Source organism: Hermetia illucens, chromosome 3 (assembly GCF_905115235.1).
Source record: "Hermetia illucens chromosome 3, iHerIll2.2.curated.20191125, whole genome shotgun sequence".
NCBI classification, from domain to species: Eukaryota; Metazoa; Arthropoda; class Insecta; order Diptera; family Stratiomyidae; genus Hermetia; species Hermetia illucens.
Genome location: NC_051851.1, coordinates 97969172 through 97996996, shown reverse-complemented (window position 1 = coordinate 97996996; position 27825 = coordinate 97969172). Strand labels below are relative to the sequence as shown.

Genomic DNA, 27825 nt, shown 5'->3' with positions numbered 1-27825 from the left:
GTGGAAAAATTGCGAGTGAGCCGTTTTCGATGGTATGGTCTTGCAATTCGTGCTAACGAAAATTTATTTGCCAAGATTGGTCTGAACATTGAAGTCAATGGTAAACGACCAAAAGGCCGGCCGAAACCACTATGGCTTGATACGCTGGATCGGGATTAAAAGGCCTCGAGATCAGGCATTCGATAGAGCCAAATGGCGAAACCGATCACGTCGAGCCGACCCCGCTTGTGAACAGGACAAAGGCTTAAGAAAAAGAAGAGTGAACTTATCGTCAAACATAGAAAAAACTGTGGCGATGAATGCATGACGGGATATACTGAGGTCTTCTATACCGATGGCTCAACAAAAGAAAAATGAGAAATGGGCTTTTATCTTGGGACAATATACAACGGTCTTCCAAATTTAAGTGTATGCGATCCTTGGAGCTTGGATGCTGATGAGTGATTGAAAAACAGCTGCATCGTAATCTGAGTGTTGAGCAATTCTTTGTTCATCTCAAAAATTATTCAGGAATGTCGATTGAACTCCATTTCCAGATTTCTAGAAAAGGGGCCCACCTCCATTGATAATATTACACTCTGTATAGAGCATGCAAAATACACTCCTTGTTCATGGTATTGAAAGCTTTCTCGAGATCGATGAGGAGCAGGTGGAGCAGGGGTCTAAATTTCGCACACTCTTCCAAAATGATTCGAAAAGTATTAATATTATCAATGGAGGTGGGCCCTTTTCTACAAATGGAGTTCAATCGACACTCCTGAATAATTTCCGGAAAAAATAACAGCGACATGACATCAAGTCAAATTGGAAAACATCGAAAGTGAAAATGGCAGTGGTAATTTATCCACATCTATGCAAGACGACAACTTCATTTTCGGTTTTATAGAGGTACCCATTATCCTAGGATATTTAGACGAATGGGTTGCCCTAGAGCTATGTGGTTTAAAATAGTAAAGGAGGGGTGGAAGCTTCTCGGAAAATCGTGGAGGGCGTTGAAACACCATTGCCAAGAACCCAAACTCCGCATTCTCTTTGGCGCGCGATTTAATAATTTCATTGAGTTTATTACTCGTTTGGGGAGAACTATGTTATCGCTATTCCCTTCACGATCTTCTTCAATTACGCAAAAGCTTTGGAATTGTGGATGAATAGATTTTTTTTAAGAATATCTTCTTTGATGTTTTGGTGTAGCTGGAGAGACGATTTCCTATGTAGTTTCGATGTGCTTTATGAATGTCTGACTAATTTAATAATGTATCGTATGGTCGTGAATTTGTGGATTTCCTAATCTATTTGTCTACTATTATTATTACAATTATAAATTGCTTGTGGAGAAACAAATTTATGAATATTTTTTCGATCCGTTTCACAGATTTTTTGAATGAATTTCTCGGACGTTTATCACTTCGGCTCATTGTAAAGAGAAGGCGCGTTTGTGCTTTCGAGTTATCCGTTTGGCGATAATTCATTTTTGCGAACTGGAAGTTTAGTTACTTTTGACCTCTATCGGTCATAACACTGGTATCCTGCGAATTGTTTCGAGCAGCCTTAGCGAAACACCTTCCCAATCGAGCAGAAATTCATGGTGAACGACTCCATCAGATTTTTTCCCCCGAATGCGAGTTTTTATCTTATCTAAACGCCGGGGTTTAATCAATATTTGCATGTTGAAGGGGAGTTTTTGACAAATTTTCGCCCGTAGTTCCTTCTAGTCAGTTTTCTTGGTATATGTCCAGTTTTTTTAAACAAAATTTATTATGACTCAATTCAAATTCCAACTTTTTCAGTAAGTTCCCTGGTTAGATTATATAGATTGAGTATCATGTTCTACTGATTATTGTATGCTTTGAGCCTTTGGTCATTGATAATGTTGCACAGGGCCTGAAGTTTTGCCTCTGTAACCTTTTTCAAATGTAAGAAGAAGATTTCGGGGGAAACTTTACCGAGTTTCATACAAAATTTCACATTATATCATTGTTCATTCAACTAAGATAATGTGCGAATCATCACAAATCGCAAAATACCCTCTACTTGAGAAAAGATATTTTAAACGAAGAAAAACAGTAGGTTTTAATGGATAAAAGGACGAGGGACACTGCAATTGATTTGAATCTGATGCACTAAGATTCTAATAAAGGTCTATCAAACTCGGCGCCAAAATTATAAGAATATAGGGTGATGTCGTTCGGGAAACATTCTAATGCAAATAACAATGATTTTGAATATTCCAAAATTGATGGAGAGATAGATAAAGCGTTTTACCACGGTTCCAGTTGTGATAATTTTTGATAACTCTGGCCACCGCATGAAGGTGGTACGAAATACTAGTTTTTTGTAAGGTTTTGTTGGAAGACCCGTTCTCAGAATTTATCCAACCGAAAAGTCTAAAAAATTGGTAGTCCATTCATATGACATCTAGGCCCCGAAATATTTTGTGTTATGATGTCTGTGCAAATGAAGTTAATAATAGTGTATTATTATTATTCATCCTAGATCTGCATTAATATAGGTTTTACTATGAAGCAGATTATTGGAAAGTTCAAACTGATTTTTTGGCGAGTAATCGGGTCAACTCTATCAGCCAATGCAAAACTGCGTTATGAAATGTTACACGGATTAGCGCAACCTGGATAAAGTGGCGGTTCACAACTGGCGTTCTTTGAGATCGATGTATCAAAGAACATCTCAAATCTAAAATTTACCGCAATATCGTACGCCCTGTCACTTTCTATGGTTCTGAGTGTTGGCCGACTATAAAAGACAATGAACGGGGTCTTTTGGTAATGGAGACGAAGATGTTGCGTTGAACTAGTGGCATGACCCTTGATTACATCCGAAATGAGGATATTCACGATCGATATGGGGTTGCACCGATCGTGAAGAAGTTGTGACAGAGGCATCTTCGATGGTATGGTCATGTAATTCGCGTTAAGGAGAATTCGCTTAATCGAACCCCGAAGTCGATGGTTAGCGGCGAAACAACAGCAGCTTGATACGCTGGATGGTGATTTGAAGGCCTCGCGACTACATTCAACCGATCACGACGTGCCGACACCGCTTTTGAACGGGACAACGTCTAAGGAAAAAGAAGAAGCATATTCTAGTTATTAGCAAAGTTATATTAGGTCAAAATTGCCCTTTTCGCCTCAATTTATACTCCCTAAGAAATAAAATATCAGTACCACATCAAATTGAATATCGGGTATAGCCATACGCTACGAGCTATATATAAATGGAACCATCGTTACCCAAACATTCTTAAGTAAAAATCAACAAAATCTACAGTATGCAAAATTCGTATTGGAACACATAGGTTTTTAACAGTTTTTTGCTTAAATCTTCGAAATTCGCACGAATTTTGAAAAATTAAAATGTGTTTTGGATTTTAAAGCAAAATATTTATTCAATTGTATAAAAATAACTAAAAATTTTGGTAACAAAAAAAAAAATAATAATAATTTCATACTTTAACAAAAACAAAATTCGTATTGGAACACTAAAATGGATTACAAAAATTCATTTTCTTAAACACATCTAATATTTAGTTGGGTAGCCTTTTTGCTTTATAGCAGCCCTTAGTCGTTTTGGCATCGACTGCACCAATTTTTCAGTCAAGTTTCTCGGAATTTTTTTCCATTCTTCCTGTAATGCAGTTTTAAGGTCACTGATGTTTCTTATGCTATGATATCTTAACCTCTGTTTAAAAATTGATCACAAATTTTCAATAGGGTTAATGTCTGGGCTCTGAGGAGGGGTTTTTAAATATTTTCTACAATTGTACAATAACCACAAGCGAGTATTTAAAGCGGTATGCTTGGGGTCATTGTCTTGCTGAAATATGTAGCGGTCCTCAATGCCCAAGTTTCACGCACTTTTATGCAGATTTTTTTTAAAATGTCGATATACTGCGCGGCATTCATATTTCCTTCGATAAAGTGGAGCTCTCCAACGCCGGATGCAGCGAAACAACCCCAAACCATTAATGAGCGGTACCCATGTTTAAAGGTTGGTCTCAGATTTCTCGGATGGAGGCGAGTATTTCGTTCACGCCAAATTCGTATGCGACCATCCGACGACTTAACATTAAATTTACATTCGTCGGTAAAAATTACAGTTTTCCAAAATCGGAAGTTTTTATTTAAATACCTTTTTGCGAATGTAATTCGCTTTTTCCGATTTACTGTATTTATAAAAGGTTTTCTTGCACTTACGTTGCTCCGAAATTGAAGCCGGCGAATGTAATTTCGAATCGTTTGAGCTGTTACACTTACTCCACAATATTTCTCTAGAAGGGCAGCTAGCTTTACAGCACTTACGGCATTATCCTTTCGAATTTGACGGAGAAGAAAGGACTGATGTCTGCGAGTCAGAAGCATTCGATTCGGATTATGCGATTTCTTATTGATCCTGCCGCTTGATTTGTATATTTTGATTATGTTGTAAACCGTCGTATGACTTCTTTGAACGATTGTTGCTATTTCCCGGAGCGATTTCCCATTTTCATGCAAATTAACGATTAATTTTCGAACATCGTTTGATAACTCTGTTGACTTCCGGCCCATTTTGATAAATTTTGAATAGTATAACTAATTATGGAAAATAAATGTAATTTTTATACTTAGAACTATTCTCTAACTCGATACACAGCCGATCATTAACTAAAACATCACAATCTGTGCAAATTGTGCATTTCCTGGAAGCGTACAGTGTCGCACCATTAGTGTTCTAATACGAATTTTGCTTCGACAATAATGATCTATAGCCTATTATGAAAAACCGGTTTTGTTATTTTAAAAACTTTTATGTGTTAAAAGTGTCTTAACTCAAATGCAAATAATTAGAAATATAATTGTGCTAAAATCATTTAATTTTCTCGTAGAATAAACCATTTTTCTGTAAAATCATAGGTGTTCCAATACGAATTTTGCATACTGTACATACATGAAGGGCCGAGCTTCTGGTTGCTCAACTTGTTCATAAATATGTACTTTTACAATGGAAAAATTTCTTTGGTAGTTGATCACTTTTAAACTGAATTTTGACTATTGAACATTACTATAAATCCCATATAACGAATTAATTCGATTTCCTTCCGATATAATAGCATATTTACTTCGTTTAAGTTATTTAAATTTTTTTTCATCATTCAACATTCAACTACGTCACTTTGGCTTTTTTCGAGTTCTTTCATATTTGTGAACTTTCTTAGTGTTGTTGCGTGAAGTTGCTTATCTTGGATACATATTGGTTTTTGTGCTACAACGCACGGACCGGTAATTTCGCGACCACTGGGAGTCTGATACAGTATTTTCACTGGAAATTAAGTTAGAAAATTTTAAAGTTTGTTTTCGCTGCGAAGTATCCAAATAATGCAATGCTTATCTACATTCATATCATAAATGTGGGTTCTCATTCTTAGAATCATACTGGGGAGTAGTACGCTCTTACCAATAAAATTGTAGCTGGTATTCGTTCCACTTAGCATTCTCAATGCTGCTACTCCAAATGTACAATAAAGTCAAAAGTTTTCGTCGCTGGCTGACAGACCTTATCACCTTATTCTTCTTAAATATGTACTCGTGCATAGATATGTATTGCATATATATATATACGTACCTATTCATATGAAAAAATGCGTTGGCTGGTGACGTCTTGTCCTAAAAAATAGAAAAAATTCCACATTTATATATATGTACATGTTGGTTATAGCGGATGATGATGTAACAACCTTGAAAGGGAATGCTATCTGGTACAAAGCAGAAAACTGCAATGAATGCTTGAGGGCATAATTTTTCTTCAAAAAGGCCCGTTTATTCTTAGATTACATTTGAAATTTGGTTATCTTTAGAAGCGTATATTCTCATATTATTGCATTTGGGGGCATAGAAGATGTTAGCATAAGGGACAAGATCAAATTTAAAAGCGAAGAGGAAAAATAATAGCTCAAAGAAATATCTATGTGTAGACGATTTTAGCTAGCAACTTAAATAATCAGGAAAATTTAATTTCGCTTTTCTGGAAATATAGAACATACAGTTCCTCGTAAACTTATGGCATACTACAGTTCTAGGGTTAATGAAGACGTGAATAGTATTGAAAATATCTTTTGCTACCGGTACTCGGACGAAAATAGGAGGGAACGAAGCTCCAATGAAAAGATAATGGTTTTACGGAATTGATATATTAATTGATGCTTGTTTCTATTGATTTCTGAATGCAAAATGTAGCCAACAAATGAAAAGGCTCGATTAGTACTTTTCGAAATTGACTTTGTTTTTGATATTGGATGAGACGCAAGCGAAAGAGGACATAAGATGTATGCCTCAAAAAGTGAAGTCTCGGTTTCAGAACTTTCAGAACATAAATCTGAAAAAAAATCACAATGATGCACCTATACGAAATCTTGGGCTCAAAATACATCCGATTCTGATGTTGCCTACGAGAGATGTCAAACAAATAGAGTGTATATATGTATGCGAATGAATGAATAAAAAAATGGATGAAATAATGATTGCCATAGTTATCGATTGCCTGGTGTATCTCTATGTATTTTTTAATATATTTTTTGAGCTCGATGCAACTTAAGGTACATTATGTACATTAATACATAATCATTGTCCACAATAATAAGCATACAGACGTGTGGTTTTCCCTTTTTTCTGAGTTTTCATTTGACCTAATTCCTTCCTATCTTTGATAAAATCAGTTCTCAGGTCAGCAATTAGATATGAATGCGAGGGATTGAGGTATGTGTCCATCAACTTCATTTAAAATTGTTCTGCATAACATCGAACATTGAGAAAAAGTCCTTGTAGTCGGATGGATATACATACAATATCGAAGTATGTAATATGCAATCTAACACACCATTAATATGTAGGTAACCCTATCTAACATAATAGAAAAAATACATGGCTATTTCTAGTAAAAAACACCATGGAAATAAGAAACAAGAACCACGATGAGTTTTTCTTAAATTTGCCTACTTAAAAATATGGGTAGTCTAGTCAAAAGTAATTAACATATGGGCATGGGTTTTCCCTGCTAATAAGTTTTTATTGACTTAGCAGCATTTATCCAGGCAATTCGGCAATTTTATACTCGGATAGCTGAGTCCCGGTTCAAATCTCACTGGTGGCAGTGGGATTTGTATCTTAACTTGACGTCGGATACCAGTCGACTCAGCTGTGAATGAGTACCTGAGTCAAATCTGGGTAATAATCTCTGGCGAGCGCAGTCCTGACCACATTGCCTCCTACAGGGTACTGTAATCCTGTAGTGCACCGTTACGGTCTTGAATGTAGTGCTCTAACACACTTCAAGGCCCTGATCCAATATGGATGGTTGCGCCAACGATTATTATTAATTCTGCAATTTTTGCAATTTATTTTTTTTTCGGGATGTTGTTTTCGTCCGCCTGCGAGAGAAATGTTGCATACACGTGGATAAAGTGTTCGTGTTCGGCTAGGAGAGTGTCCGGTCTTATCATCTTATTCTTCTTAATATGTACTCGGGCGCACTGGCGTCTTTTATTCTAAAACCACAACGAAACAAGTCGGGAAACCGAAAGCTAGATGCTTCAGGTATGAAAGGTTTTGTTTGCCTCTTGAGTGCACATTGGGTCCAGAACAATTCCATTTGTACGTAGCCCGTAATGTACATATATGTTTATTTAGCTTGTGAAACTATTCACTTTAATGTGAAATTGATGTTTTGTATTTTGGGTTGCAGTAAATTTACACGGAAAGGACATTGAGCTGCTGTAACTTTATTAGTAATGGTACGATTTTGATGAAACTTAGGGATATCATGCTTCATACTATAGTCGATATTATTGCAAATTTTTGTAACTCTAGGATAAACTTAAGTGGTGTTTCTAGCCAATTTCCCCAAAAACAATAATATACTATTATATACTTAATTTGAGTAGATATCGATGTGGAGAGTATTTTGAGGCCTGGACACCGTATAGAGCCAGCTTCATGATTTTTATTAGATTTTTTCAGTTAGGTAGTTTCTGAGAATGGGTCCGTCAAAGAAATCACCAGTTTTACAAACAATACTTTAAGAAATACCTACGGGAGATGTCCGTCTACGGGAGCTGTCTGCGACTGGATTTCACTATATGTGGAGTAAAGTGGACATGCGTGAAGATGCGTTAGATCAATTTAGACGGGCAACGTTTGTTTATTTGTGGTAAACGCAATTAGTCCAGTCATCAAAGCCGAAAATCTGTTGCCACCTCCGAATTCTTTCAGTCAAGGCCGATTGACATTAAATTTGGGATGGGGTGGGGGTTGGCGTAAGAAACGAAAGCTAGTATAGCACCGGTGTGGGCCTAGGAGGTGCCACACCCCTGCGGGGTAGAATTTTTTTCGAAATAACCACAGAAATCCGTTAAATGGTCGATTTTATGTAAAAAATGTTTAGTGAAAGTTTTTCGTAGAAGTAGTAGTTTTCGAGTTATTCATGTTCAAACTTGTCGTTTTGCTTCGGAAAAATGCAAATGCAATGCGATGTTTTTCAATAACTCGAAAACAATGCATTTCATGTTGAAATAATATTAAGCAGAAACAAAAAATTATTTAACAAAATAAATGGATTTTTTATTTTTTGGAGGTACAATATGGATCGAGTTATGGCTCGTCAAACGTAAATTGGTAATGTCTAAAAAAAAATTAATACTTTCAAGGTGAAATAACGCAACGTCAGTAAATTTTGGTGGAAATTGATATAAAATTCTTTAAGGTGCTTGAAAAGGCCCTTAAAATGAGGATGATCAAATAAAGTCGGTGGGATAAATAATAACGGACCTATGATCAGAATAATGCAATGACCTGGATTTTTGATATAAAAAGAATATATAAAAACAAAACCGGGTTTTCTCAAATAAATTGAAAGTAAGTCGAATCCCTTAAGAATGTACAGTATTTAACCCTTTGCATAAATTCTGAAAACTTGGTGGATTTTTCGAAAAAATGTGCTTTATCTCAACTTTTTTTAAGGTTTGTCGGAATTCTCTGCTAATTAGTATTTTCGGCGTCATTGTTTGGTTAATTTCCTTCTAATATGGGGGCGTGCGTGGATTTCGAGCTTTCCGTTAACTTTTCCTTTCCTGATGTACTGGTAATCTGTGTAGACAGTCTGACCCTCATATAGCTCATCTTGATGCTTTCTACTCATTCCTATATAGATTGTAAAAAGTGGATTTGGTTAAAGTATATAGTATAGTATAGTGTAAACATTCAAGGAACTCGGAACTTCAGCACGGTTAGCTTATCGAAAGGCTATTTTCTACTCACACGGTAGTTTTCTAAATTGTGTATGTCTCTAATGAGATTGAAAATGTTATTTTTGCTTGCATTATGCATGATTATGAAATTTTGCAAAAGAGGTTTTTGTAATTTAACTTCTAAACTAAGTTCTCCGGAATCCGATTTCATGCTCCTAAAACGCAAGTCTACTAATTGCTTTCGACCATAAACAGTTGACGCAAGTCGTTTGAATTCCATCGAAAAATCTTGAATATTCAATATGGTTTGGGATCTTCCTGATGGAGAACAGTGGCAATGGTATCATTGCTAAAATAGGTGATATTCGCATAAATACGAGAATCATCAATATCAAACAAAAATTCACGGTGTATTAGGCGAAACAGGTGGACGTTTTGTTGTGTGTGACTCATACCCCCACAGAAACATAAATCCATGAACATACATATTAGATTCGTATATTTATTTCCTTGATAAGATTTCCTTATCATTTGTGTTATGTAAAGTTTTCTATAGTGAGTCAAAGATTGCAAAAATAGGAGAACATAAAATTAATGATAGGGTGCTGATTATATTGAAAGGTTTGCTTGATAATAATAAACTAGACTGGTTCCGAAGCCGGGCAATTATTTATACAGATTAACATTTGATATGATTTTTTTGCCTTTGTTTATCAAAATCCGCTTGATAAAACACATTTCCATTGCTATAAGTCAGTGCAATAAAAGATTAATCAAATCAATGTTACTTTTGCTTTTGTAATGGTAGAAATTTCGAAATGATATTCTTCCTGCAACATTTGACTGACATTACTGGTATTTTGAGTATCAGGGTTTATCTTCATTGCGCGATCTTAATTCTTGCATTGCCTCCTGAGCGGTTGTTCCTTTTCCTTTCTACGGCCAAGCTGAAAGAACATCATTAACCAAGCTAAGCCTTTATGAAGGAAGTAAGTAGCTCCCGAAATATATAGATGTAAAATAAAAATTTTTTAACATCTAAAAAATCTTAAAAACATAACAAGGGGATATGTCTGTTGGCTTTGAAATGAAGAATGATTACATTTATGATATTCGAAATATCATAAAAATGTTTACCAGAATTTAAGCGTGATTTAGGTAGGATACCCGACCGCAAGACATTCAATCCATACAGAATGTTGTCGTCGGTTTTTTATGCTTCATCCACTTTCCGTAAGACGTTCCTTTAGGAATTTTCAACATTTGTTCCAGAAAATTGAAAATTCATAATAAGTAACTTACTTCTTTCGTGACTGCTTACATTGTTTCTCTAAATGTCCAACAAGTTAACACTTTGATATTTGTGCTTTGAATGATGCTAGTTCCTTTTAGAATTTTCGGCTTTGGAAACACGGTAATGATGATAGACGTTTTTGTTTGGCTTGGCGCTTACGGCGTTAAAGTCTTACCGTTGTGACGAAGTCCTCCGTTTATCTTTCGTCTCAGGCCAGAATATTTATGTACTACTTTCATATAGCAGCACAGAGAAAAAATTGGCATGGAACAACCACAAATTGATGTTAGTGTTGAAAGTAGCGAAAAAAGATCTAGCGCTGCTAATAGGTCGAGCAACATCACTTTCAGTGCCACAGTCGGGAGAAAAATCGATTTCTAGATATTGAAACTGTTCGACTTGCTCGATGTTCTGCTGATTAATACAAATGGGAAAAGTGCGATGACCAGACAGATTGAAAGTTCTGATTTTGTTGGTATTTATCTTTAATCCGACCCTGTTTGCCTCCTTCTCCAAATCGAAAGCCACTTGTCCATGACTCGTTAATGGAACAAGCAGATGTCATCAACAGGGTCGATGTGTTTAAAGGAAATGGCGTCGTCCATTGAAACTCTCCACGCCCACAGGAAAAAGTAGTATGAAGAGTGTTACTGATATCAAGAAGAAATAGTACCGCTGAGAAACTGCAACTCTGGCGGAGTCTACTTTGGTCTTCAAATTCCTTTGAAATTTTATCTCGATGCAGCATGTGACATGTTGCCCCATCATGTCGCCGGGATGCCCTTTTGCATTTTATTTGAATGAACATAATTTTGACTTGAAAGGACAATGTTTTTGTGTATTTGTGTGTATTTTTGTGTTCAAACTGCTTTTATAAGTAAAATTCGCTATTATTATATTCGAAAATTTTTATTTACGTGCAGCTGTTATAACAATTTCGCTCAATATATGTCCCTCCCTTCCCCCTCTTGGGAATGCTTTTCTCATCTTCATAATGGAAAAAAAACTTTATTTTGTGTATTTGAAATTCAATGAAGTTAATTTGCTAAAGAAGACATTCAGAAATTTCCATATCAATTGTTCTGCTTATAAATTTGATATCAAATTTTTATTAATTTCATTTCTTTTTAAAAATTGGTTTCTCTAGACTAATATGAATTTCACGCTACCAAATTGTTATCAATAATCTTTCCACAAAAGCGTTTGTGTATGTTAATTGTCTATTAAAATATTCATGGGACCAAAGCTGTGCCCACCCGAACCTTACCAACGTAAACATGGCTTATTTTGGACAGGAACAACGCTAATGCAAATGATACTAATTCGTAGCTTGTAAAGGAAACTAGGTCATAAGTGAAACGATTTTTGAAACGTGTGCCGCTTTTAATTATTAATGAAATCATGATGCGTTAACTGTAAACATAGGGAAATGTTTAGCAGTCTGAGGAAACAATGTAGAAAAATGAAAATGAATTGTTGTTTGGAAAAACTCATTTTTTTTTGGGAAAAACAAAGCTGGTTGTGATAGGAAAGCTTTTTTATTTTATAGCATTATTTTGAGAGGTTTTAATTTCTTATGTAAAGGAAAAGTAATAATTTAATCCATTCGATTTGTGATTGATGATTACGTTTAACTAAATTTCGTTATTCTTGTTAATATGTATGTATCATCTAAACTAGTTCGAGAATCTTGTTAATCAACCTCGGCTTGCTTAATTGGTTGCACTATTTTGCTCTGTCAAAGACCTGATCAGGATGCAGTCGCAAGGCTTTCAAATTACCATCTACCATATTAAGTCGCTGTTGTCTCAGCTCATCTTTTGTTCGCTTCCAATCGGCTTCGATGTTCAGACCAAGTGGCAAGTAATGTTCGTTAGTGCGGATTACGTGATCATACTTTCGCAGATCCCTTGCAATTTTTCAACAATCGGTGGAACCCTATATTGATCGTGAATATCCTCATTTTTAAGGCTTTGTGTGAAACAACACCTTATTCGAATCGAGTCGATGTCTGTCTGTCACACCCGATTTATTCGGAAACGACTGGACCAATTGTCACGAAAATTGGTGAGAGTGTGCGGTCTGTTGTTCCGCAAGCATACAGCAAGTAGCGCTATTTCTCCATAGATGTGAATGGACAGTGCAAATGTTTTGTTTCATAGAATATGACCATGTAGGATATCAAATGAAAGGGCTCAATTAGTAATTTTCGAAACTGGTCCCATATTTGATATGTAGGGGAGTAAGGGCTTAAAATATGACCTCCAAAAAGTGTAACAGGTCTCGTTATCAGAACCTATCCAACCGAAAAATCTGAAAAAAATTACAGTGGAGTATTTAAACGAAATCTAGGCCTTGAAATATATCCCGTTCCGATATCTGCACAAATAAGGTTAATAATAGTATATTAGCATGTTTTAGAAATTTTGCCGAAAACTCCCCTTAAGTTCATGCTAGAACTACATAATTTGGTACTTGCAGAAGGGTTAACATACGGCATAACTTTGGGAGTGTGAAGGGAATCCAATTATTATTAACAAAGTTATAGAAGGTGAAACTTTTAAATTTGGGTGAATATCGTGCATTCTAAACCGTGTATGACGTCATCATAACATATCAATTCGTCAATACCACAACAAAGTGAGCTCATATGAATGGCAGGTCGCAGGGAAATATTTCGTTTTAATTTTTTATCAACATTTATCGGCAGAGATATGTACGTGTTTATATGCATAAGTAAATTAAACTTTGTAGTAATGCCTAATTCAGATAGATATATTTGTACATTGGACAAGATCTATTCAATATATGTACTTTATATGTACATATGCATAATTTTATGAACGAAGTAAATCGAAAATAGGTGTACGATCAATTTATATAGATGCATATAGAATACAGTATTCGGTAATAGATACTGTTTATTTGTTTAGCGTGATCATAATATCTATGTCTGTAATATGTACGTATTTCTTGCAGTTTGAAAAAAAAAATATGAAGGAATATTTCTGGTTTTTCGCTATATACAAATGGAAAACTGTGAGTAAAAATTTCTCACCTAAAATAAACAAAAAACCTTTATACCCAAAACGCCAACTTCCGGTATTCCGACTTGTTTTATTTCGATCCCAGTTTCGAATATTTTTTCCAAAAAGAGTAGAGGTCATCGAAGCAGCTCCATTACCGAGAGACGCCGCTCATGAAGTTTTATACTCGGCCAATACTCAGAACCATAGAGGACGACCAGGCGAACGGTCCTGCAGTAACTTTTAGATTTGATACGTTCGTAGATACGTCGATCATAAACAACCCCGCTTCATCCAGGTTGTGTTAATGCGCGAAGAAATTTCATAACACATTTCAGCATTGGTTGAAGGTATTGATCCGTGATATTTAAATTGCTTATTCGGGGCAGGTCACCACCATAGTGATAGCGCTTGTTTCATTAGGGTCGTTCGTCAAAAATACAGTTTTATTCAGATTGAGTCTGAGACCGTATTGCATGAGACGATCATTCCATTTTTGACCAAGTTATTCGAGATCAGCTAGGAAAGCGTGATCTGCATGGAGCAACGTATAGAGCGCTGGACGGTGGATATCATGCGTGACAGTGTCCATAACAAAAACAATGAGGAGTGGTGAGGACGCTTCCTTGTTGAACATTGATAGAGACACGACGCGGTTTTGGTATACCTGCCTTCTGGTACTAGGTGTTGCCACCGAGCATACGGGATGATTTGTGTGGCATACGGTGAAACGAACTCTCTAGATCTCCAAATAGAATATAAAGAGGGTGATGCTCTAACGGTGTTCCTTCATGAGCAATCGCTCTGCGAGTATTTCGTCAGAAGTTCCCCAGTTCTTGACAAACCCGGCTTAATTCACGTTTATTTGAGAAAGTCGCTTGAATTAGTCAAATGTGTTTTGTCCACCTTAATTCGCCTAAATTAAATTCAAGTTTTCGTTTAAGCATACTCATCTTAATGACCTTCAGTTTTTTATTAGTATTGTGACTATCTTTGGGGGGAATTCTTCTGCCGTTCTAAATGTGTGATTTGGTTTCTAAAAGGAAACACTATGCTTGTTTGAAAAGTACTAGAATTCACGGGGATCAAGCCGGCAACCATTCATCAAAAATCAGTTCTGTGACGATTCAAATTATTCTGGTTTATAGTTTGTTGTTCACTGTGTTAAGCCATTGCGGTTTCTTTTATGCCACATTTTTTACCATTACCGTTTACTTACCATCAGCACGTATTACATAGGTGTACCGCCGAAAGTGTTTCTCTTATTGGACGCGTTCTTCTTTGGTGGGGGTGTTTCCATTTCAAAGGTGATCATAATCCCTTGATTCAATGCAACATCTACTTAACCAGGTACCATTCGTTGGATTTGATACAGCACTCGCAACCACAGAGTGTAAATAATGGTGCGGTAGCTTTTTAATGTAAAACCAAAGAAGATAAGTGACATTTCTTTTGTGGAAATCGACACTGAATCTCCGTCTGGTGCACCGGTCGCCATTAGAAATCTCTTTGAAACTAATTGCCTCAGAATAGTAGGACCCATGTATTCACGACATGGTGAAGAATGATGCTTTCTATGAGAATTGTCCACAGTTCAGGAGTGGGGCACTTGCCTTTGCTTGCGGGTCATTATTGCGTTTGTCCGCATAGAACAGAGCGTCGGCCCCACATTGAATAGGAGCCGTCTTCTCAATCCTGCTATCGTCCAATAGTCCAGCAGTAGGAAACCTTTTTTGCTTCCCACTCAAGAATATTGATGATCACAAGACCACCACGAAAAATACCCTCGTATCTAGTGCGCATGAAATTGACGGCCATGTCCGAGAAGGACATTTCCGACTGGCTGATTGCGAAAATCGGTCGTAAATCTTTCACCTGCTATTCGCTTTGATCGCCAGAGAGCTGGTTGATTTGCGCTCTGGAGCTTTCTGAGTATTTTACGGAAAATAGTGGACCTACAGTTTTGTTTGGGAATAGGTGTTTAAACTCAAACTAACCAAGCTTGCAAACCTTTCAATTCCGATCAACACAATTTACACCCTTGTCAGGTTTTGAATTCGATATATACGGAGCAAAAAATATCTGTAGCTGCTTACGATCACTTTGCTGCCTTTGTGCCGCAATCGAAACCGTTAGCCAGGAAAAAATGTTGACCATAGTGGAGTCTGCCGAATTTGCATTTTGTCCTCAATATTTTTTCTCCTTGTTAACGGTGCGTCCCTTTTGCTGTCTTGTCCAGTGAACGTGGAGAAGTTCAATGGGCGATATCATGCTTCTCTCTCACCTCGAATATGCTGATGGTGTATGCTTGCTCTTTCACTCTGTTATTGACCTTAGCCAAATGACTCTCAATTTGGAGAAAGGGTTCTTAATCTGATGGCTTAACGCATTGTTTCTTTTTGCATTAATAAGCAGAATATCGAAGAGATCGACCGATTTCTGTATCTAGAAGCGGAGGTTCTAAGTTTCCATCCGTTGTTAAATGTGCCGGCACAGTGCTGGAGGTCCTGTTTGTTAAAATAAAGAATGGGATATAATATATAGACGCCATTTGCGTGGTTTAAAGCATAGGGATGCTAGATGGTTTAAGTTGGTTGAGTTAAGTAGTGAAGCCCGAGCTTTCTGCAATTGCAGCTGGGTTGCTTTGAGGAGAGAACATCTGTAGCTGGATTTTCTTCTTTTTAGAAAGCTAAGAACTAGTTTGCAGGGGTGTGGATAGTGGATAATGATGTTGTTTAGCTTATGAACGAGTACATGTTGCCATATAGGGTGGAAAACTTTCTCTATGTCAAGGAGAAATATTATTTTATTTGTCTTGCGATTAATGCTGAACTGGATGGTCTGCTCGTTTGACGAACTGGATAGTCCAGGAGGTGATTTTTCTATGATTTTTGTAGGACTTGCAACTTCCCGATGGGAGAGAATTTTTTTGTTATGGATGCTATCTAAATGTACTTTCAACTCAGAGAGTATTTTTTTAGGATTAAGAGTCTGTTTCTATCAAGCCTGGTTGACTTTTTATCCATTCTTTGTTTGATGGTGTCGAGTCTGGCTGAGAAGAGAGGTTGTTGGAACAGTTCAGTCCGGCTTGGCTGTTTAAGTGTAGGACGGGGAGGATCACCTTGCTTTAATTAATGTCTTAAATGCAGCTTTCGATTGACGGCACTGCCAAGTCATCTGTGTGTGAGCCGCATGCGCATCAATTTAACTAAATAATAGAGAGACGATTATGGAGGAGGAATTATACATGATCAAAATTGTCGTATCGGAATCAAATATCTCGTTCTCTAGAAAGGAGTGCTGCTTGGAAAATCTGTGGAGGGTATTATCAAAATAAAAGTAGTAAATTAATATGAAATTTTGCGTGACATCATTGCGTATTCGTAGTTCGCTGAGTACCATTTTGTTGGACTTCATTTAGATATGTGTGTATAAATGGGTTGCTTATCTGTTCATATTTGACGAATTTTAAATTTTCAACGAAGTGCTAGTAATACGTAATGAAAGGGGTTTATGTTCCCACTTTTGCTCTAATCGAAAATTCAATCACAATACGCAAGAAGACCATGCTTCGAAATTGAAATTCCTTCAAACTTTTTCCGATTTCTGTAAGGTCTTGAAAAAAAGAAAGAACATTTGTGTTATTGAAGATGTGCGTCACAGAACAAGCAAACTTATTTATTATTTAATTTCCCTATTCTTATCCGTGATGAGTTTTGTCGAATACTATTTGGGGTTCTGTTGGAGTTAGAGGTTTTGCTTTTGCATGTTGCAGGAAGAGATTGTATAATGAAAGCCTATCGGCAAATGAATTGCTCATTTAGTTATCTTTTGGAGGCCACTATAAGTGGAAATGTTGTGGTGTGAATGAGAGCAATATTTTAGGCACTAAGAAGAAATTAATATTCGTGGAAAGGTATGGATCATGGAATTTTAAAATTTATTATTCGTAGATAAGATTTCTTTAGTAATACTTGTGTATGGAGTAGATGTGAGCAAGTCTTTGATGATCTACGTTTTCATCCTTCTTACATGCCTACCACATAACGCACTGCCTGCGTCTTGGCTGTAGTTCTATCTGACATCAGCATATCGATGGATTCATATCAATTGGATGACGGAATATATGTACAATGGTGTTTCACGCGAAAAAATTTCTATGAGTCATGAACCACAACACGGTGCTCTGTTGATTGCCGTACCCTCGTCTGGTATATACCATAATAAAGTTAAATAAAATTCAAATCACTTGAGCACGTCGTGAGTCACTCATGGAGAGAGCGCCATGACTCAAATGTCAACAACGAAGTGTTTTAATAAATTTAACTCAAAACAATGTCTATAATCGAGGTGGTTGTTCTGCGTACCTAGTGGAGTTCAAAAGATCAGGCAGCGCTTATGTGGACATATTTAAAGAATTGTAAATAATGTTTACATTTTAGTTTTGCATACTGTATACGTACCACGAATTTGAAATTATATTCGTCTTCATGTAGATGTACATATGATCTAACTTTTCCACCTCCTGTTTTGCCATAGTTGAAGGTATGAATTCGAAATTAGTTAGCATAGCCGCGGTAGTAGTTGTAGCATAATAAATGCTTATAAACATATAGTGCAAAGTGATTGGTTGTCAACTGGTTTTTATTTCAGATACTAGAAACCAGTTTTTGTGATGTTTCCGTCATAGACTTAGCTCGATGATTTCATATTGCACAAAAGTGCGGAGACAGCGGAGTAACTGTTGCTTCAGCGACTGATATAAGGAATTTACAATTGGAAAGATAGCGACTCATGAACGATATCAAGTTCTGAGTTTAGGGCGCCATATAGATATTTACTTTCTGATACAGTGAATGGAGTAAAGAAAGGAGGACAGCTGATATCATATTTGAAAAGAGCGGGTATTTCTCCCATTCCATCAAATGAATTACATAACAACAAACATAAGCACGCTGGATGAACCCCTTATTGGACAATCCAATTCAGGGCCCTCTAGGCTAAATTTAAAGAATTAAGTTAAGTCATAACACCAGTGGTAATATGGTTTGGTCTAATTACTGAGAAAAATTTATTTTGTTATATATTTACAACAGTCGCGGTTTGATATTCAGACGGGGAGACTATCTTGATAAAGGACAATAATGGAAAGCAATGCAAATCGAAGGTGCATCAAAAAGTTCCTTTTTAAGGTTTTGTGTAAACACAAAACCTTATTAAAATCGGTTTACCGTCTGTCTGTCTGTCTGTCTGTCTGTCTGTCTGTCTGTCTGTCCGTCTGTCTGTCTGTCTGTCTGTCTGTCTGTCTGTCTGTCTGTCCGTCACACGCATTTTTCTCGGAGACGGTTATAGCGATTGACACCAAATTTGGTAGAAAGGTGGGAACTGTGAACGCTCACACATACAGTGAGTTACATCCTTTTACTACGAATTTAAGGGGGGGTCCCCATACATGCAAAAGGGGGGTGTAAAATTTTTTTTCATCAAATATAGCCATGTGGGGTATCAAATTAAAGGTCTCGATTAGTACTTTTCGAAGCCGAACTTAGTTTTGACATTTCTTGGAAACGTGGGGAGTGCGGGGGGTTGGAAGTGATCATTTCTTTAAGGGGGCCATTCTCAGAAACTACCAAACCGAAAAATCTGAAAAAAATCAGGAGGCTGCCACTGTATGGTACCTTGGCTCCGAAATACCTTTCATACGGATATCTATTTAAATAAAGTTAATAATAGTATATTACTACAATTTTTTGTAAGTGGTTAGAAACCCCCCTTAAGTTCATCCTAGTACCATGAAATTTTGCAGCGATATAGGCTATAATATAGAGCATGTTCTTGCCAAGTTTGGTGGAAATCGCACTATTATTAACAAAGTTATAATACCTCAAATTTGTTGCTTCTTTGAAAATTGAAGAATATGAATGTCAATATCACCCGAAAGTGGATACTCTCACATAATATATGGATATATTACGTGCTACGTACTAAGAAATACACAAAACCTTTCGTACCTGAAGCGTCCAGCTTCCGGTTTCCCGACTTGTTCATAAATGCTGTCTGGCAAGATATCGTGAGAATGGTTATTAGGTTGCGTATGATTAACTGATTCTAATAGTGTTGCAAGATATATGTTTTCACCACATGCCTAACCCGCATTGCGTTTTTCTTATAATAGTGGGAGATGATCCTTCGTTGGAATTCTTTCATGATTCAACTATGCTTATGTGTATGTACATATCTATTTATATATAAAGACTATATATGCTTTCCGTCCATTTTCACGCTGAAAAGAGAAGATGAAGCATGTCCCCTTTTGCTCTATTTCCGAGTTATAATAATATTGGTTGATATCCAATTTTATCTATTATAGGTACTTACAATTGGAGTCTGACAATCTTATGTTATTCACTTATTATAATCGGTATTTATGACAGATTGCAAAGAGAAACATGGTTAAAGATTGAAAAGCTTGACTCGAAAGGTATTAAATCCGTTTTTCTTAATTTTTTAAAAAGTCGATGGACTCCTACATTCAATGTTTTAAAAATGGTTTTTTTTGTGCAATAATAGTAAACAAAGTAGTAATCGAATGCCTGGAGCTTCAGGCATGAAAAATTTTGTGTATTTTGTTACACGACGCAAACCATCCCACAATTTTCCAATATTATGCTCCATATTGTACTTATAATTTGTCATTGGCATCAATTTAAATTTATATTTTGTGAACTCTCCTTCTCTCTCCTACTTTATAACCGATGTCAATGTGAGACCTGTTTTGTATAGTAAGCATCGAACACGGTTATATTCAGAGCATGAAATTTTCCCCGTCTGCCCACTATTCTTCACGTGTATGGAGACTCTTTCGTAAAGGGGTCATCCCGGGTGAAGGCTGTTTTTTTTTTTTTACTTTTTTTAGAAATTTTTTGTGAAGAACTGGATAAACATATAAATACGAAATACACCATAGATTTATTAATATCTTGAGCATGCATACTAATTTTTCCAGCCCGATCGCATAGTTCGTTATTGAAATACGGAGCAATCATATCCAAGCATATCCAAAAAAGGTGTTTTTCTGCTGTCACGCTAGATGGTGCTGCGATGATTTTAACGAAAAAAGTAAACGGTATTCTAACGCACAGACTTAACTACAGTCCGCAAACTATGATTATTAAAAAATATTAAAAACTAAATTTTTGGTGTCGTGTTAAACTGGTGTTTTTTCACGGCATCTTGAATGAATAAAAAAAAACTACTGAATGAATCGCAATTATCCTAGTCTGCGGACCGTAGAAATATGTTCTGAATGAGTCGTGAAAATTTCAAAGAAATTGGTTGGGTAAATTTCGGGCTATGGTGGCAGTCGATTTTCAATATGCCGTTTCGAGAAAAACGCATTTATAGCCATAAAACCTTAACTGACCATTAATCTTTCTTAAGAAACGCATTTACCGCCTTCGCTTCAATTCTTGTCCTTTTAGCGAAGTCATTCGGACCGATAAATACAAACTTTATTACGGCGATCGACATAAATCTGGCATGCGACTTATCACGTGTTTAACACTATAATTTCCGAATGACCCCGAATATCGAAAAATCACTTTGCCCATATATTCTGCACTATATCTAGATACAATTGATGCCAAAAAAGTCGATTCCACGGATCCAATACACAGGATGACCCCCTTAAACTCCATACAAAATCATGCCATCGTCATCATTGCCAAAGTAATTTAAAAACAAGTAATTACTAAGACGAATTGGCACTGAAGGGGCAAAGTGGATCACGTCTATTGGTATCGAGTAAAAGAGGCCGTGACAAACCCTAGAAAATTCACTTTTGTTGGGTTAAAGTAAATCTTCTATTGGGAACTGTAGGGGAATTCAAACCTCTACCAGCGACTGAAACAAAGGCTGAGAAATCAAGCAAACGGGTTAAAACAGGGTGTATATATTTTTCCATCGAGTATGATCGTGTGGGCTATCTAATGAAAGGCCTCGATTAGTGTGAAACCTATATTAGTTTTGATATTGGTTGCAAAGGGGAGGAGGGTGCGGGGGGCGAAAAGGGTCAATTACTTCAAGCACCCGTTCTCAGAAACTAGCCAACGCAAAAATCTGAAAAAAAAATATAATAGTCCATGGGCATGGTATCTGAACCTCAAAATACTCTCCATATCTATATCTGTTTAAATAAAGTAAAGTCAATAACGGTATTTTACCATATTCATTATAAGTAGATTTTTTAGAACTTGACTGGGAATCCTTCTTAAGTTTATCTCAGAATCATCAAGGTTTACTAGAATAAAGGCTATACTATAGAACACGATACTATGAAGCACCGCTCTATTGCTAACAGAGTCTTAATAGGTCAAAGTAGTCACTTTTGTGCAAATTTTGTATAAGTTGCCATGTAATCCAATAATGAACGATGATATCGGTCTGTAAAAATTGTTTCGTGTGTACAAAAATTCTCATTTGTATCTCTAGTTTTTCAAAAAAAATTCAAAAAAGGGGAAAAATTTGGAATACCGGAAGCTGGCGCTTCGGGTATAAAGGTTTTGTGTTCATCTTATGTGAGAAACTTACATATGCATATAAATACATACATATGTCTGTCTCGAGCAATTAATATTGATATATAAATGATTAAAAACTAAAACAACATGTTTCCCTGCGACTTTCCCTTCAGTTCACTTTGTTGTAGTATTGACGAATTGATATGCTATAATGACATACACGGTTTAGAATGCACGAAATTCACACAAAAGTAAGAGTTTCACCTTCTGTAACTTTGTTAATAATAATTGGTTTTCCTTAAAACTTCCCAGTTATGCCCTATGTTATCTCTTATGCAAGTGCCAAATTTTGTAATTCTAGCATGAATTTAAGGGGATTTCGGGCTAAATTTATAAAAAAAGCTAATGTATTATTAACTTTATTTGTGCAGATATCGGAACTGTATACATTCTGAAGCCTAGAATTCTTTAGATACACCATTGCGATTTTTTCAGATTTTTCAGTTGAATAGGTTTTTGGGGGTCATATTTTAAGTCCTCACTCTCTTACGTTTCACCCTATATTAAACATGGACCGGTTTCGAAAAGTACTAATTGAACTCTTTCATTTGATATCCCACGTGACCATATTCTGTGAAAAAAAATTGCACCCTCCATTGACATATATGGGGAAATGGTGCCACTTGCTCCACTCGCTAATTTTCGTGACAATTGGTCCAGTCGTTTCCGAATAAATCCACAAATCAGGTGTGACAGACAGACAGACTTCGACTCGGTTCTAATAAAGTTTTGTTTCACACAAAACCTTAAAAAACGACCTTCACACGGGATGGCCCCTTAACTAACTAATTCGTTGAAATAAGGACATTTCAAAACTACTCAGAGTAAATTAATTGTTGGGCTTCTGTTATGTGTAAATTGTTGAGCGTGTCTTACCGTAACTGAAGCGAAGATTAGATAGCTCTCCGTTAACTTCCAATCTAATCTATATAACTTGTTTCAATATTTTACCTGGTCGATCCAGTAAGTATTATAAATAGGACAATATGAGTTCGGCTCTTCTAGACGTTTATTTAGTTCTGGTAGTAGAGATAGCTTGTATACTCTCAGTATCCCGGGAAGACTCGTTTTCAGGACGTAGGTGAAGGATTCGTGATTTGATTAAACCGCTAGCTTAAGTAATTTGTTCGTTGCCCAACCCATGGTAGAAGATGCTTTACTAAGTTAGCTGCATATGTCCAGAGGTTTTGTTTTGGTAACTAGGACAACATTTTCCATTGCTTTGTTGCTCGCTAGCTTCAGAAGACTTTCATCGTGATAAGAAAATAACTTTTCGGCGATCTTCATCAAGGGATTGAGGTGCGGTGATTTGAGGATTTTATGCCTAACATAACTACTAGATACGGCTGATTCTATACATGTCTTCTTGTTTTGTTCCCATGTACTCGGAAAAAAGCGATGAGACCCGAGTCTGCAAGAGATTCATCTGAAGTGGCTCTTGTTATGAATTCGCACTTGAATTTATTTGGTACCAAGGGAACCGGGATGGTTTTCAGAGAACATATGATTTAGGAAAATTCCTGGTGGATGGTTGGATGGTCTCCCCCGTGGAAGTTTCATGGTGATTGTGATTACGCCTACATCGCGGATAGAGTTTCTTGTGGGTTCAATGCGTCGATTTTGATTTTAACGTTTTTATCCAATCTTCTCTATTTGTTTCTGTAGTTCTGTGTAAAACAAAACCTTATTAAAATCGATTCAATGTCTGTCTGTCTGTCTGTCTGTCTGTCTGTCTGTCTGTCTGTCTGTCTGTCACACGCATTTTTCTCCAAAACGGCTAAACCGATCCAAACGAAATTTGGTGGACAGATGGGAACTATGAAATCCCACGCATACAGCGAGTGGCATAAATTTAGGTGGAGTTTAAAGGAGGGCTCCCCATACATGCAAAGGGGGGATTCAAAAATTTTTTTCACCGGATATAGTTGTGTAGGGTATCAAATGAAAGGTCTCGATTTGTACTTTCCGAAACTGACATTAGTTTTGGCATAAATTGCAAAGTGCGTGAGTAAGGAGTCAAAATGTACGCATTTGAAGTGAGACAGGACTCATTTTCGGAAACTACCCAACCTAAAAATCCGGAAAAAATCCGAGTGGTGCACCTAGAAGAAATCTAGGCCTCAAAATATGTCCCATTCCGATATCTGCTCAAATAAACTTACTAATAGTATATTACTACTTTTTAGAAATTTACTGAAAAACCCCCCTTAAATTCATCCTAAGACTTCCGAACTTTGTACCAGCATAGGGGACAATATTTCTTATATATGTGCTAAATTTCATGGAAATCAGGCGACTAACGCCAAAGTTATAGCAGTTCAAACTTTGCAATTTCGCGCGAGTTTACTGCTTCCAAAGCCATGCAAATCAGATGCTGACGTCATAATTACCCGGAATAATTGACATTCGCGTGGAATATTAAAGTCACATTTATGAAGAATCTATTTATCTGCAGCCCTTATTAAGGTTTTGTGTACAACACTTATGTGAAATCTAATCTTCGAGAGATGTCCCATTCCGGTATCTGCTCAAAAAATTTACTAATAGTATATTACCAACTTTTAGAAATAGACTAAAAAACTCCCCTTAAGTTCATCCTAAGTGTACTAAATTTTGCACTGACATAGAGGACAGCCTCGTTCATACACTTGCCAGGTTTCATGAAAATCCAACTATTAGTGGGAAAGTTATAGCAGTTCAAACTTATCAATTTCGTACTAATTAACAGCATTCTAAGCCATACAAATAAGATGCTGACGTCATAATTAACGAGAATAATTGAAATTCGAGTGAAATATTAAAATTCCATTCAAGAAGAATCTAATTCTCCCTAGCCCTTTTTTATATTTGATGTTGGTTAAATTGTTTTCATTCGCTAATAATATTAACCTGAGGGCGTGAAGCGTATGAGGTTGACCATTATCAACACAGGGCTTTCTATCAAATGATTTATTTAAATCGCTTTCCAGAAAATAGAGGGCAATGAAATTTTTAGCTATATTACACGGAGCTGTCGTGCACTCGTCGCTCCTCACATCTTTTTCTTTTTCTTCAGCCTTCAGTTCGCAAGCGGGGTCGGCTCGTGGTGATCGGTTTCGTCATTTTATTTTATCAAATGCCTGATCAGGATGTAATCGCGAGACCTTTAAATCCCCATCCAGCGTATCAAGCCACCATTGTTTAGGCCGGCTTTTTGGTTGCTTACCATTGCTTTCGATGTTCTGATCAATACTGGTTGTTGAATTCTCGTTACCGTGAATTACGTGACCACACCATCGAAAACGCCTCTCTTGCACTTTTTCCACGATCGATGCAAACCCATATCGATCGCGGATATTCTCATTTCAGACGTAATCAAAACGTGTCACGCCACCAGTGCAATGCAACATCTTCGTCCCCATTACCGCAAGACGCCGTTCAGTGTCCTTTATAGTCGGCCAACACTCAGAACTATAGACAGCGGCAGACGGACGACATTGCAGTAAATTTTAGATTTGGGACATGCGCTGATACGTCGATCACAAAGAACACCAGTTGGGGAATGCCACTTCATCCAGGTTGCATTAATGCGTGAAACCATTTCATTACGCAGTTTTCCATTGGCTGATAGCGTTGACTCGAGATTTTTAAATCGCTGAGTTCTGACAATGGCAGTAACCTGCCCTTCGAGATACTTAAATCGCTCAATTCTGGCAATGGCAGTAACCTGCCCAGAACTGAACGATTTCAATATCTCGGGTCAGTGTTAAGCCAATGGAGAACTACGTTATGCTCCTCACATAGGGAAACACAAAACCTTTTATACCTGAAGCGTCAAGCTTCCGGTTTCCCGACTTGTTTGAATTCTGCGTACGTGTGGTCCATTTTTGCAGACATCTTGTATGCTAGAGAAGGCTTTTTTAAAAAAAAAGATGTTAGTTTTTATTCGCCTAAGTCCAGTCTTCCATAGCACTCTGTTTTTCTTAGAGCCGCACCTGTAGTTGATTTCTGATTTTGATGAAGGCTGGTCATTTCTGCTCCTGGTAATTGTTGTTAAATTCCCTGGGTGGCCATTCTCGCTCGATTTAGATTTATTGGTAGTTTATGTGGTGCAATCTTTATTAATGGCTTATTATCGGTGGAATTGTCCTAATTTGATTCTTTATAAGTTGATACGTAACGTACATTAGCGACGTAATCCTGTCACCTAACTTGTGTAAGCAATTGGCTTTTGTTCTAATGAGATTAGGTTCCCTTCGAAGATATTTGTTTCGACGGCGAACCGGGTTGGAGAAGAATTTCCACATTCTCGTCGATTGAATTAAGAGCAATATTGCCACTGGAGCCGAAGTTTTTCCCCTTTTTTAAGGTTTTGTGTGAAACAAAACCTTATTAGAATCGAGACGGTGTCTGTCTGTCCGTCTGTCTGTCTGTCTGTCTGTCACACCCGATTTATTCGGAAACGGCTAGACCGATTATCACGGAAATTGGTGAGAGTATGCAATCTAGTGTTCCCTTTACATGCAGTAAGTGGCGCCATCTTGTGTTACATTTAAGGGGGGGCTCCTCATACATGTGAATAAAGGGTGCAAATTTTTTTTTCATAGAATGTTGCCATGTGGGGTATCAAATGAAAGGTCTCAATTAGTACTTTTCGAATTTTGATATTGGGTGAAAGATAGAGGAGTGAGGGCTCAAAATATAACCCCCAAAAAGTGTAACAGGTCTCGTTCTCAGAAGCTATCCAACCGAAAAATATGAAAAAAATCACAGTGGTGCATCTCTACGAAATCTAGGCCTCAAAATATATCCGGTTCCGATATCTGCACAAATAAAGTTAATAATAGTATATTTCCACATTTTAGAAATTTACCCGGAAACCCCCTTATGTTCATCCCAGAAGTACAAAATTTAGCATGCGTGTAATGAAGAACATGATGCACAAGCTAGTCAAGTTTGAAGAAAATCTGTTATTAATAAAGTTATAGGAGGTAAAACTTTACCATTTTTGTGAATTTCATGCACTCTTCAACCTGCATGACGTCATCATCACATAAATTCCTTAATACCACAACCAAATGAGTTCTTATGAATGGGGTCCCAAAGAATTATTTTGTTTTAGTTTTTTATCAATTGTGTATGTAGGTATATAGTATATGCATGCTAATGAACTTTGCGGGTTGTGCCTATAGATATAAGAAGTAAATCGGAAATATAGGCACGATCAATTTATATATATATGTGTACGGTATTCGGAAATAGGCAGTTTGTTTGTTTAGGGTGAGCGTAATATCTACGGCTGTAATATGTACCTATGTCTCGTAGTTTGGAAAAATATGAAGGAATATGTTGGGTTTGTAGCTATATACGGACAGAAAAATGTGCCTTGAAAGTTCTTATATAAGATGAACACAAAACCTTTATACCCGAAGCGCGAGCTTCCGGTATTCCGACTTGTTTTATCCTGGCTCACCTTTCTGTTCTTTACATGTCCATCAGAATTGCAACTTCTGATTACACTTGATCAGAAACTGTTTCCATAAACGTCTTCCATAGATTAGGACGTGAATCGCTATCACTCTCATGATTTTAAAAAACGGCTTTTTCAAATTGGAATTCGAAAATGGTAAACGATGCCTTATCACAGGTTAACCTTAAATTTAAGTCTTGTGTTCTCTTTGATTACCGCATTAATGAACAGAATATCGAGAGAAT

General features: G+C 36.8%; 1 protein-coding gene across 3 annotated transcripts in view; it reads left to right on the top strand.

Moving 5' to 3' along the window:
- Positions 1-27825, top strand: part of LOC119650798 (SH3 domain-containing kinase-binding protein 1) — a 74987-nt gene that overhangs the window by 30344 nt on the left and 16818 nt on the right. Inside the window, exon 1 of one of the 3 annotated variants that reach the window (XM_038053935.1) lies at positions 18692-18719. The exons of the other annotated variants lie outside the window; for them this stretch is intronic. Coding sequence (XP_037909863.1) covers positions 18707-18719 — 13 coding nt within the window. The 5' untranslated portion in view covers positions 18692-18706. Of the gene's footprint in view, positions 1-18691; positions 18720-27825 lie in introns of those variants that run through there. 3 annotated transcript variants of the gene reach the window in all.